Source organism: Cervus elaphus, chromosome 10, assembly GCF_910594005.1.
Source record: "Cervus elaphus chromosome 10, mCerEla1.1, whole genome shotgun sequence".
Taxonomy (NCBI): Eukaryota; Metazoa; Chordata; class Mammalia; order Artiodactyla; family Cervidae; genus Cervus; species Cervus elaphus.
In genome coordinates, this window is record NC_057824.1 from 31,528,243 (window position 1) to 31,542,154 (window position 13,912).

At 44.4% G+C, this 13,912-nt stretch overlaps 1 protein-coding gene across 2 annotated transcripts in view; it reads left to right on the top strand.

Moving 5' to 3' along the window:
- The window catches only part of VPS35L (VPS35 endosomal protein sorting factor like), a 141,160-nt gene that overhangs the window by 107,391 nt on the left and 19,857 nt on the right, over positions 1 to 13,912 (top strand). For both annotated transcript variants that reach the window (XM_043914434.1, XM_043914433.1), the window contains one exon: positions 8,378 to 8,517. In XM_043914434.1, coding sequence (XP_043770369.1) covers positions 8,378 to 8,517 — 140 coding nt within the window. The remainder of the gene's footprint in view (positions 1 to 8,377; positions 8,518 to 13,912) is intronic.

Sequence of the window (13,912 nt, forward strand, 5' to 3'; positions counted from 1 at the left end):
CCCTACCTTAGAAATGGGAATGTGACTTCCCCAGTGTTTTTCAACTTGCTTTTTTTGCTGATCAATAAATTTTGGCCTCTGTCCTCACACCTTCTTCCTGCCCACCATGTTAATAATACATGTAGATCCATCCCATTCTTTGTAATGACTATTCAATATTCTATTTCTTTTCTTTCTTTCTCTTTTTTTTGGCAGGGCAGGGTGGGCTATACATTATTTCCCCAAACCCCGCTTCCGTTTTTCCCCCCCAAACTCCTATTGAAAAACATTTTAACTCTTTCTAGTTTTTTGCTCCTATAGACAGTGAGCAACCTGCATCCTAACTGAACATTTTGAAACTTTCTGACCATTGTCTGATTGACTGATACTTTCCTCTCTCAGAACCTGGACCCTTGTTCAGACAGGCCTATGCAGAGCTTCAGTGCACAGAACAGAGAGCAGTGGGGCTCCTCAGGTGTGTGTGTGTGTGTGTGTGGCTGCTGGCCCCTCAGCTCCTCAGGTGTGTGTGTGTGTGTGTGTGGCTGCTGGCCCCTCAGCTCCTCAGGTGTGTGTGTGTGTGTGTGTGTGTGTGGCTGCTGGCCCCTCAGCTCCTCAGGTGTGTGTGTGTGTGTGTATGTGTGTGTGTGTGGCTGCTGGCCCCTCAGTTTCTGCAGGAGCTGGAAACTGTGGAGTGTGTGTGTGTGGGAGTGTGTTTGGGAGGCTGCTGGCCCCTCAGTTTCTGCAGGAGCTGGAAGATGGATGCCTCAAAGTGTAGGGTGAACAAAGCCTTCTCAAGCCTTGAGAAGGAATGAAGCTGTCTAGTGAGGGAGTCCCTTCGTAGAGCAGAGAATCGTTGACCGTGGAGTGCAGTGCAGCACCCCGAGCCCCGGAAGCCGTGTGTGTCACCCTCAGCTTAGGGCCTGGCCTCATGCAGACGAAGGGGGTGGGCGACCCTCAGGGCAGCAGGAGTGCTGGAGTCCGCAGTGGTCCTTCCCCAGCTCCATCCCCAGCGTGCCCTGCTCTAGTAAAGAATTGAAGGGACTACTCCCCAGAACGCCCTTTGACTGTCTTACCTGTCTACCTCACTACCCCTTCTGTTGTGTACGTTTCTATGATTGAAAATTTTACGATAAACTTGTATTGACTTTGGTAAAGAAAAATTATTTTTGAAAATCTTAAATAAAAATTCCAAAACAGTAACCTAGCAATACATGAAAGATCCTTGTTTTCTTTACTCTCAGCCAACACTCCTGGATAACACTTTGTAGTTTGGTATTATCTTGCCTCCCTTTCTTTATGCTTCCAGCTAAATATATTTATGGGGCTTCCTAGGTAGCTGAGTGGTAAAGAATCCACCTGCCAAGCAGGAGACTTGTGTTTGATCCCTGGGTCGGGGCGATCCCCTGGAGAAGGAAATGGCAACCCACTCCAGTATTCTTGCCTGGGAAATCCCATGGGCCGAGGAGCCCGGCAGGCTATAGTCCATAGGATCGCAAGGAATTGGACATGACTTAGTGACTAAACACAAAAACAACAAAAATATATATGTGTATGTATTTCTTTTCTTGCAAAGATAGTATCACACTATATACAATCGTATAACATTTTGTCCTTAGTGTATGATAGGTTTAATGTATTATACTTCAAAACACACCAGTGTACTGTTCTCTTTACTAGCGATATCATTTCCACAGTGTGGCAGTGCAGTAATTTCTTCAACTAGTCCCTTATGGTTGAATTGTTTTCAGTTTTTCTCCAGTCAAGCTGAATTGATGTAAAAAAACCTTCATGCATGGAGAACCATTGGCTCAGTTATTCTCAGTAGCTAGGCAGCATGGGTAATACAGGCAATCCCAACACACCTCGTTTACTTCGTACCTTCAGCTGCGCCCTTATTTTCAGCTTCTCCCAGGGTTTGCTAGTGGCATGTACTTTAGTGACCATTCTGTAGTTTCAGTGGCTGTGTGTTTGGGTGTGTTTGATTTCTCCTTGTCCTGGTAGAGAGTTCTAGAATATCATCCTCCTTTGGTATTCTGCAGACCCTTTGAAGCTCCCCAGGTTGGGAAACAAAAACTTGTAACTTCAAACAGAAAATTAATCAAAAGTTCAGTGCTAGGCCTCCCTGGGAAATGAGGAGGTAGCCTGCCCTGGATGAATTTCATTGTTGCTTACTACTTTTATTTGCTTCTGGCGGAATGTCTCCGGATTAAACCTTTCAGAATGTGCCATTTGCTGTTAGAAAGTCATATTCTGCATTTAGCTGAAGGATTTAGAAAAATTTTTTTCAAAACTGTTGAATCACAAAATTCACTGGAGAAACTTGTTTCTTTAAAAAAAGATGAATCAAATGAATCAGGATGGTAAATTTGATGTTGTGTGCCTTTTAATCTCTTTTTAAAAAAAAAATGGAGGAAAAAAGAAAATGGACTAAATTCGACTTTGTGGCTGGCTATAAAAGAGAACAAAGATGTGCTTTATATACATGAAGGATTAATCTCCCAAGACTATTGTTAAGTAGTGGGTGAGGAGTTGCAAAATGGTATCTACTGTATGTTAACTGTAAAAGGAGGAAGAAAGAAAGAAAAAATAAAAGGAAAACATATTTGTTTCTGTATACTTGGAAGCATACCCAAGCAACAGATAATGCTCTTTGCCTCTGGGAAGGGCAACTGAATGGCCAGAGACAGGGGTGAGAGGAGAATTACGTGACTCTCTTAGTTATTGAAAGATAAATATTTTTTTAAAAGTTAGATTTCTGAGTCTCTGTCTTGGATAGTCTGGTTTAATATCATACATTCAAGGTGGAGCCTGGGAACCCATATATGTATTTTAAATAATAGCTTTATTGAGAATTGATTCATGTAGCATAAAATCCATCCTCTTAAGGTGTACAATTCAGTGGATTTTAGTATATTTGGAATTTTGTGATCATGGTCATTAATTCCAGAACATTTCCATCTCCCCAAAAGAAAACCCCAAATCCATTAAGCGGTCATTCCCCACTCTGCCAACCACCAGTCTTCTTTTTGTTTTGGTGGATTTGCTCATTCCAGTCATTTCATACAGATAGAGTCATACAATGCAGATCTTTTATGACTAGCTCCATTCATTTAGCATGATGATTTTCAAGAGTCATTCACGTGGTAGTGTGTATGTCCATATATATGCAGCATTCAGGTAGAGCTGGAGGAGCCGCCAAATTACTTTGCAAAGTGGCTTTACCATGTTCCATTCCCCTCAGTTTGCAGATGGATGTTTGGGGGGCCTGGGAGCTGTATTTTTTTTTTTTTTTTTACAAGGATCTTGATGATTCTTATGATCAAGCAATTTTGGAAAACACCACCTCTGAGAGTAGCACGGTCCCTCTTCCCGTGACTGCAGGGACAGTGGCTGTGTTTGTCCTCCACCAGGGCCCCGCGGCGCTTGAAGGACGTGTTGATTACTGTGCAGAGAACTGCAGCAGAGTGCCTGTCTGCAGAGCGGTCAGCACCCCGAGAAAAAGGATCCCAAACAGAATGAACCTGGGGTGAGATCAGCCAGGCCTGAGTCTTTATTTTTTTTCTTCTTTAATTTGTTTTTTGAAGATGAAATATGGAAAAGAAATCTAGCTATCCCTTGAAACCTCAGAAGATTGAGATGGAGGAAGGCATAGCATGGGGGAGCCAGTGCATATATTCGGTTGGCCAAAAAGTTTGTTTGAATTTTTCTGTAAGATCTTATGGAAAAACCCGAATGAATCTTTTGGCCAACCCAACATGCTTTCTTTTCCCTCAGTAGAACAAGGGTTTGGAATCTGATTTCTCCTTTTCCTAGACGTCTTTAAAAAAAAAAATTTAACCCATTTTATCTGTAATTGTCTTCTCTGACTTTTAATAGCTGCAATAAGTCAAGTGTTACTATGTGCTGTAGGTTATATAGAAATAATGTTGTATACATGAAACTTATATAATGTTATAAACAAACTTCAGTTTTTAAAAATGTTATATTATGATTATTCTGAACTCTAGACTATGACGAAAAAGTGTTTTCATATGCAGTAGCATTTGAGTTCTAATTACTAAGACAAAATTAAGAAGTCTCCTAGACAAGACTTTATATATGGGGCAAGTCTTCTGAGGTTCGACATCTGGTTTGGAACATTTCCTGCCTCAGCCCTTAAGTAACTATTTCTTGTAGCTCCCTCCTCTGGATGGGGCTTCAGTGGGGCGACTGTGAGGAGCAGAGCACCCAGCACACGGCGGCTCCCGCTTTAATGAGCCGTAATAACAGGCACTTTTCTCAGGGCTCCTTGGTAACAAGCACATAAATAGAATAAATAGTCTTTCAAGTTGTTCTGAGCAGAATTTTAGTTCCTGCCAAGAGAAGCTCTTCACCTTGTTTTCTGATGGACTTAATGTCCTCACTGGAAAGCAGAGCCTGTGGAGCCAGGAGGAAAATGCCAGACGTGGTGGAGTCCAGGCCTGCCTGTGCTCTTGGGGGGGTAATGTCAAGGGCAGGCTCAGCTCTTTTTTTAAAATTTTTGTATTGTGGTTAAGTTCACACAACATGAAGTTTACCACTATAACCATTTTTGAGTGTACAATTCAGTGGCTTTAAGTACACTGACAACTCTGTGCAACCATCACCACTATCGGTTTCCAGAACTATTTCATCATCCCAAAGAGAATGAAACTCTGTACCTGTTAAGTGATAACTCTGTTCCCTCCTTCCCATTCTTTATCTCTCTGAATTTGACCACTCTGAATACTTCATACAAGTGAAATCAGATACTGTTTGTCCTTTCGTCTGACCTATTTCAGTTCAGTTCAGTTCAGTCACTCAGTTGCATCCAGCTCTTGGCGACCCCATGGACTGCAGCACACCTGTCCATCACCAACTCCTGGAGCTTGCTCAGACTCACCACTGAGTCGGTGATGCCATCCAGCCATCTCATCCTCTGCCGTCCCCTTCTCCTCCCGCCTTCAATCTTTCCCAGCATCAGGGTCTTTTCTAATGAGTCGGTTCTTGGCATCAGGTGGCCTAAGTATTGGAGCTTCAGCATCAGCCCTTCCAATGAATAATCAGGACTGATTTTTTTAGGATTGACTAGTTTGATCTCCTTGCTGCCCAAGGGACTCTCAAGAGTCTTCTCCAACACCACAGTTCAAAAGCATCAATTCTTCGGCACTCAGCTTTCTTTATGGTCCAACTCTCACATCCATACATGACTACTGGAAAAACCATAGCCTTGACTAGATGGACCTTTGTTGACAAAGTAATGTCTCTGCTTTTTAATATGCTGTCTAGGTTTGTCATAGCTTTTCTTCCAAGGAGCAAGTGTCTTTTTAATTTCATGGCTGTAGTCACCATCTGCAGTGATTTTGGAGCCCCCCAAAATAAACTCTGTCACTCTTTCCATTGATTCCCCGTTTATTTGCTATGATGTGATGGGACTGGATGCCATGATCTTAGTTTTCTGAATGTTGAATTTTAAGCCAGCTGTTTCACTCTCCTCTTTCACTTTCATCAAGAAGCTCTTTAGTTCCTCTACATTTTCTGCCATAAGGGTGGTGTCATCTGCATATCTGAGGTTTTTGACATTTCTCCCGGCAATCTTGATTCCAGCTTGTGCTTCATCCAGCCCGGCATTTCTCATGATGTACTCTGCATATAAATTAAATAAGCAGGGTGACAACATACAGCCTTGACATACTCCTTTCCCAATTTGGAACATTTTCAAACTTTGTCCATATTTCTAGCACATGTAAGAATTTCCTTCCTTTTTAAGGCCTTGTAATACCCCTTTGTGTATATGTACCATGTTGTGTTGGGCTTCCCACGTGGCATTAGTGGTAAAGAACCTGCCAGCCAGTGCAGGAAACATTAAGAGACTCGAGTTCTGTACCTGAATCGGAAAGATCCCCTGGAGGAGGACATGGCAACCCACTCCAGTATTCTTGCCTAGAGAATCCCATGGACAGAGGAGCCTGGCGGGCTACATACAGTACGTAGGGTTGCAGAGTCGGACATGACTGAAGTGACTTAGCACGCACACACATGTACTGTGTTTTGTCTGTGTGTTCATTGCATAGTTTCCACCTTTTGACTCTTGTGAATATTGCTGCTGTGACCATTCATGTATAAACATGTCTGAGTCCCTGCTTTCATTTCTTTGGGGTAGACACCTAGAAGTGGCATTGCTAGTAGATGGTAATTCTATGTTTACCTTTTTGAGGAACCACCAGACTATTTTCCACAGCAACTGCACCAGTTCAGATTCCCACCAGCAGTACATAAGAGACTTCAGTTTCTTTGCCAACACTTTTTATTACCTGGCTTTCACTTTTGTTTTTGTTTTTTGTCAGAGAGGGCATGCTCATGGGTGTGAGGTGATATCTCACTGGGTTTTTGATTTGCGCTTCTTGTGATGAATGATTTGAGCATCTTTTCATATGCTTGATGACCATTCGTGTATTTTCTTTGGAAAAAATATCTATTCAGGGTAACCTTCAGTCAGGTTACTTGTTTCTTCATTGTTGTAGACTTTCTTTTTGTGTTCTGGATATAATAAACTCTTTATGACAGCTATCATTTGCAGACTTGTGTTTCTGTTAAAAAACACAAATCTGATTGTGTCGCTCAGAGCCAGTGCTAGTGATGGCCTTTAAATTCTACTCAGCTCAGTCTTTTACCATCCATGGGCTTCTTTCACCTGGCCACTCACTTTCTGAGCTTGGCTTGTCATCTGGGCGTGGAAATAATTGTACCTTCCCCATAGGCCTGCTTGAGGACTGAGAATGTAAGTTGCCTTAAGACACGGCCTAGGAGTTCCTCTGGTTTTCATGAATAGTGCCACTTACTACTGTCTGGAGGCCAAGACAGAAGATCCTGCAGCTTCTGACTCTTTTTGGGAGGTTCGTCTACCAGAACCCCTATATTAAGATGACATCAGCTGCTCCACGACCCCTTAGAGCGGAGCACAGAGCAGGTTCCCAGCGGGTAGGTGTTAATGAGGGTGATCACATTGGGCTCAACACTTCATGTTGTCAACTCTTGACCCCTCTGTATCGGTGAACGTGGTAAGGGTGCCACTGCGGGGTCCCAGAAGCAGCGTGGGAGGCAAGCTTCTGGAGCAGAGGGAACTTCATGTAGTAAACCTGGTGCTTTCCATATTGTGATTTTTTTTTTTTCTTTGGAAGAAGGAAGAGAAGACAAAACCCCACTCTCCAGCTTCAGACGCAGACTCTTCTCATTAAGGGCTGGCCTCTGTCCCTGACCAACCTGGGCGTTTGTCATTGCATCTGCCCCTCTGCTGCACTGGCGGGGCTCCAGTTTGAACTTGGGGTGCTGCCGGCCAGAGAGCTGTTCTGCATCGCTGCAGGCCATTTCAGAGTGGAAGTGTATTTGGACCATGCAAACGTTTGATCTTGTTGGGTAGTTTAAAATTTCATTTGTCGGGTCAGTGTTCTGTCTGTTTTGACCCTGAGGCTCTTTCTCATGGTTAATACTTTGGCAGTTCTAGAAGGAACTCTCTCTCTCCCTCTCACCCACCCCCCACAGCTCCAGTCCTCCCCCTTCACCTCGTTCCTCCCTCTCTGTGTCCTTCTGTCGCTCCCTCTTTCTCAGCACCCCACTTCCTCTTTATCCCTCCTCCTCTCTTCCCGCCTCCCCTTCCTTCCTTCCTCTCACCCTTGGAGGTCTTCTTGGTTTACAGACTGTTACCTATTTCTTAAAATGCCTTCATTTTCCAGATGATTCCCTGGAACTGTCACCTAATCAGAAGTCTTTAAAGCTGTATATGCGTGTGTGCGCATGCATGTGTGCACGCACACATACACTTTGCTTCAAACACTTCCATTGTTGTTTCTTTAACAAATACAATGTGCATTAGAGTAGATTCAGACAAACCAGAGCTTGACCTGGGCTCCACCACCTCGGCTGGACCCTTCTGCACGCACTGGCTCTGTCATAGGACCAGGCACATCTCTTTCGGCAGCTGTGGAGTGGGCCCTTGGACAGCACTTTCCTCCTAGGCTGGACAGGAGGGTTCACCAAGCCAGTTCAGATGGAGCCTTCAATCCCAGCAAGTGACTTCTGTACTCTCTGTGATAATTTACCATGTGCTTTTTTCACTTACTGTCTAAAGCCAGTTTGACTGAGGTTCTTGGAACCAAATTGCTCCAAGAAGGAAGGAGGAGAAGAGACGAGCTGGGAGGCAGCAGCATGTGGGAGCCCACATGTTCCACTGAGTCAATTATGGTGCAGAATCCCTCTTCGAGGACCCGCCAGCTGTCTTGGACCCTCAGTGTGGCCTGACTTCCACACACCTCTCAGGCTTGGCTTCTGGGCCATGTGAAGAAGAAAGTAGACCCTGAATTTTTCGACATTCTCATATGTGGACTTCTCTTCTGTCTTGCAGCTGATGCCTTTTTCAAAGCCGCCATAAGCCTCGTTCCAGAAGTTCCCAAGATGATTAACATTGATGGAAAGATGCGGCCCTCAGAATCATTCCTTCTGGAATTCCTCTGCAATTTCTTTTCTACATTATTAATAGTTCCGGTACGTTTCCCCAGAAGACCTGTAGGTGATGTCTTTGTTTGACCTGTTTTATATACATTCTTTGCCCTAGAAGTGCAGAGATGTTCTGTCTATATTTTTGTTGGTTTTGTAGTCAGATATTTTGAATTTCTCAATGCGTTTCTATTCATCTGTGTCCAGGGTATATAGTCAGGGCTCTCTATATGGCGAAGGAGGTACTACTTATTCAGGGCTCAAGCCACTGGACCAAGACACCTAGGGTAAAATCCCTTCCTTTCCTTCCAACTCTGTAGTTTCAGGTGATTGCATAACATCACCAGGCTGCAGTTTCCTCATTTACAAAATGGGCATAATAATAGTATATACATGTCTAGGTTGTGGTGAGGATTAAGTGAGCAGATATACGTAGGTGGTTAGAACAGTGCCTCGTGCTGTGCTTAATCACTATGTCATGTCCAGCTCTTGGTGACACCATGGACTGTAGCCTGCCAGGCTCCTCTGTCCATGGGGATTCTCCAGGCAGGAATGCTGGAGTGGGTTACCATCTCCCTTCTCCAAACAGTGCCTTAGTACCTAGTAAGCACTTGAAGAGGTAATGGTGATGTTATTTTGATGGCAAATACCAGAATACACAACAAGATAGTGAAAGTCAAAGGGCTATTGTTGGAAGATGCTGGGGTTTCTTGTGTGGAATATAGGGGATGAGTAGTTAGGTTTGGGCTGGAAGGAATCAACGCCACTCCCAGGATCCAGCATTAGGGCCCTCACCCTAGTTGGGTTTCTTAACTTGGGGTCTGCCTAACCCATGGGGATCTGGCAAGGCAACCATGAATTCAGGTGAGAGAAAAAAGAGAAAAAGACCCTTTCTTTTCACAAACCTCAGTGAAATTTAGCCTTTCGCTTCATTATAAACCACAGGCAATGAGCCACAGTACCAGTTCTAGTAACTGGGACTTTGTCATCAACATAATCAGCAGTATGTTTATATCACATTTCAGGTGTGAGAGATACTTCAGAAGACTATCTACATGTTTCCTTCCTTTACAAGTGCAGTAGTTATTAGACCCATTGACTAGGTCTGTTATTTAAATGTATTCACCAAGAAGTAAGATTACAGTATAGCAAATACACTGAAAAAGTATTTTGACAACTGTATTTTAGCATAATTGATTTCCTTTGTGGTCTTATGTATTTTATTTTCTGCGTTAGAAATAGAACTCTGAGTTGTGTGAAGGCTTCACCAGGTCCAGGCACAAAATGGGTTGGCTCGTGGTGAAGCCAAATGTGCATAGGAACCATGGATGCTTTTTAAAATATAGTCTTGCTTTGTCCCGTCCCCACTTCCGTACTGAGAGTCTCACTCAGTAGGTGAGATTGGTCCTGGAATCAGCATTTTTGAAAGCTCCCTTGAGTCAAGTATAGGTGGTCCTAGGACCACACTTTAAGAAACGTCCCTCTGGTCTCAGGTCATGAAGCATTTAGCTCCCACAGGTATGGGGTTATTTTGGGGTGATGAAAATGTTCTAAAATTGTGATGATGATTGTGAATATATGAACTCTGTGAATATACGAACAACCAACGAATTTTGCATTTTAAGTGGCTGAATTGTTGGGTGTGTGAATCATCTCAGTGAAGCTGAGAGAACAGAAACTGAGCTGCTCCCAGCTTTCCAAGTTCAAATCCCAAATTCTTTGAAGAGAGCCTGGGATGTTCGGGAGGCAGTCTTGATGCTCAACTTCAGTGTGTTCCGATATCCTTAGTAGTTTATAATTCGTTTTTTGATATTCTAGTTATTTGTCAGGTGATAAAATCGGGATTTCTAATGAGGAAGTGGATCAGTGTCATTGTTTATTGATTAATCGGGTTACCTTTTCCTTCTGCATATGGGGTTTTCTGTGTTAAAAATCACTGGAGCCTTGTGCTTGGAGTTAAAAACTTGTGTTAGTCCTGACCCAATGACTCAACAGCCTTGTGGCCTTGAGAAAGTTTTGTAACTTTCAGAATCTCCGTTGTCACCTTTCTAAAATACCATCCAGATACACACCTAGCAGGGCCGCTGTGAGGGTCGACTGAAAAGATCACTATGAAAGTGCTTCATGAACCAGAAGCTTGGTCCCTGGGATCACAAACTGATGACCAGTGGGTGGAATCTAGCCTGGAGACACACTTGTTGGCTGCATCGTGATGGAAAACATTTGGAATGAATTACCCCCATTTAAAATTTGTAGATCACAGAGAAACCCAGATTTCCAGTTCCTTGAGAAAAAATCAGGTCCAGCCCTATGAGGCCCGCATTCCCCGCCTGGCCAGTTGTCCTCAGCTGGAGAGCAGCTGCCTGTCCTAGGGGGGCATGTGTATTCTCTCCAGGTCCCTGAGCGCCTCTGGGTCCATTAAATCCTTTTCTATTGCTTACCTGTTCCTTAGGCATTCAGGTAACCCCACCCCTGCCAGACTTCATTGTTCCTGATAGTGCTCTGGCTTTTGCCAGAATTCCTCAAGATGTTTAGATGGTTCTAGCCACAGTTTGGGACTTCTTACTAGGTGCCTCGTGCCATGATAGCTCCCTTTGTCAATATCCAGTCTCTAGGATCCTGCAAGGCAGGACCTGGGAGGCTTGCCTGGGGTTGCACTGCTGCTGAGAAGCAGAGCTGGGAAGTCTGTGCTACCCCAGAGCCTATCCTGCCTGAAACAGTTGCAGGAGGCTTTATTGCTCAAGATAGTTGGGATTTTCCAACCCTACATCCCTCCTATGGGACACAGCATAGTAACTACTGGCTGGCTCTCTGGGTGTCATGAGATATTAAGTCTAAAGAGCCAAGGTTGAGTGCTCACCCAGCTCAGAGGTGGAGGATGGGGCGCGTGCGAGCCCCATTGTGGTCAGTAGGTTCAGCAGGAGACGACTCCCATATCCCTCTTTGACCTGGTTCACATTGTTACCTTTCTTGTCATAACTTTTATTATTGTACTTTTAAAATTTAATTCTTTCATTGTAAGGACACTTACCATGTCTGCCCTCTTAACACATTTTTAAGTGTATGATGTAGCTTTGTTGACTCAAGGCCCAACAGTGTACAGCACATCCCTACAGCTTATTCATCTTCCTTAATTGAACCTTTAAACTCATTGATTAGTGACTCCCTGTTTTCCTCCCCCTCCAGCCCTTGAATTCCACTGTTTGAAAGGACTATTCTAGATGCCTTATATAAGTGGAATCATAGTGTATTTGTCTTTCTGGCCTATTTAACTCAGCATAATATCCTCAAGGTTCATCCATGTTGTCGTATATGATAGCATTTCCTTCTTTTTTATACAGCTGAATAACAGTCCATTGTATGTGTATGCCACATTTTCTTTATCCATTTGTCAATCGATGGACATTTTGTTTGTTTCTACCTCTTGGCTGTTGCGATGGTGCTACAGTGAACATGAAAGCACTAGTATCTCTTTGAGATATTAGTGATTTCAAATGTTTTGAATAAGTACCCAGAGGAGGGAACTGCTGGATTACATCATAGTTCCACTTGTAATTCTTTGAGGTACCTGTGTACTGTTTTCTATGGCGGCTACACCATTTTGCATTCCCACCCCAGAGCACAAGATGTTTTCAAAGACTGTGTTTGAAAAGCTTTGACTCATGTTATTTGTTTAGGAAAAAAAACGGATGCCGTTTTAGACCAAATGAAATGACTGGCCCAGTTTATTCACACCACAGCCCTCCCACCTTAGCAAGCAGCGCCATTTTGGGGCATTCTGAAGCATTCTGCTCTGGTGTTAGCAGCGGTCAGCCTCTTGGTGGGCTGCAGAACAGTTTTCTCCATAATCTTGAACTAACATATTTCTTTTAACAACATTTGGTAGGACAAGGGAAGCTAGAATGAATTGAGCAAGTTTGGTGTTAACTACTGCAGATGCCTAATTTTGATTCAGTTGAAATTTGTAGGCAATGGAAATGTTCCCCCTCAGTTTTCTGGCACTGGTCACCAGGACACAGCAGGGAAATGTCTTTTCTCCTCCTTATCTTAGTGAAAAGGTCCAGCCGTCAGCATAACCTGGTATCCAGATGCTAAGCTTCATTCATTCCGTGTACCCGGCAAATACTTGTTGATCTGGGAGTGGAGGAGTGAATAGAAATGTGTGTCCCACTCAAGGAGACAGACTCCAAGCAAATCAGTACTTAACTGCACTTTAAAGTGTCATAAAGAACTAGAGTCACTTCTGAGAGCCTCAAATTTTGAAGGGAAATGGGTCAGGGAAGTGCCCTGAGAATGTGTGATTTGAGCTGAGCTCAGAGGAAGACTGGGAGTTCTCTAAGTGTGGGGGGTAGGGTGACATTCGGGGTGGAGGGAACAGCATGGGTAAGGCCTTGGGGTGGGAACGGTCACCCAGCAGCACTGGAGGGACTGGAGGAGAGCCGCGGTGATGAGCGAGGTGATGGGAGCTAGAGGGGTGTGAGCTGCAAGACGGGCAGGGGCTGGCAGCAGCGAGGCCAGGGGGCGCCGCAGACTCACCCACGGCCTCTCGTCTCCACGGGGACCTGTCTCCTGCCCTCCACCTGCTCGGGGTCCCCCCGCCCCACCCCACCAATGCCCCGCTTCTCTTTCCCGCACTTCCTCCCAGCCCCTCTGTGTTCTGGCTCCTTTTGTAAAGGACTCGAATATTTACTTTACACAGAGAGAGCCAGCCAGCAGTTCACCAGTATTCACTCCAAACGACCCTGTAATTATCCTCCTGCCACAGAGGTGAAGTGACTCGCCCCGGGTCACCAGCCAGTGAGCGGCCGAGATAGAATTCAAAGCCAGGATGTGTGTGCTCAGCGCTTTCTTCGCTGCCTCTCAGCTCTCCTGGGAAGTTAGTTACTTCCAGGGTATTCTTTCTCCCAAACAGTGACGTTTAATGGGAGGATTCCCGCAGACCAAGGACCCAGAGGGACACTGTGAATGGTGGGAGCCAGGCCCCCTTTCCTCCAGCTAAGAGAGACAGAGGGCTGCATCCCTTCCAGATGCCCCTTGGGAACCACCTCCTGGGCATTTGCTTGCTGCCAGGGAGGCAGCCTTGGCAGAGACCTCAAGAAAACCTTTTCCCGCTCGGATTGCCTGCTGAATCCAGGATCTTTTCTTATTTTCTTTTTTGAATCTGTGATTGCCTTGCTTCAGTTGCTGGCACTGGTACAATTTCTTTTGAAAATGTTAACAACCACTGAAGCATGGTTATCATGTGGAAAATGTTTTCCTTGTAGAGAAGGTTGGAAATAATCTCTTCGTCTCTTTGGTTTAAAGCTCACGGGAACTGCTTCCTACAAACCTTCACGTCTCTGTTACCCTGTCTTCCACCTTTTTGAAGGTGTGTCAAATGCTCTCTCACGATAGTTATGGCAGTTTGTATTGAAAGTTACTGGACCATTCACATTGTTGTCTC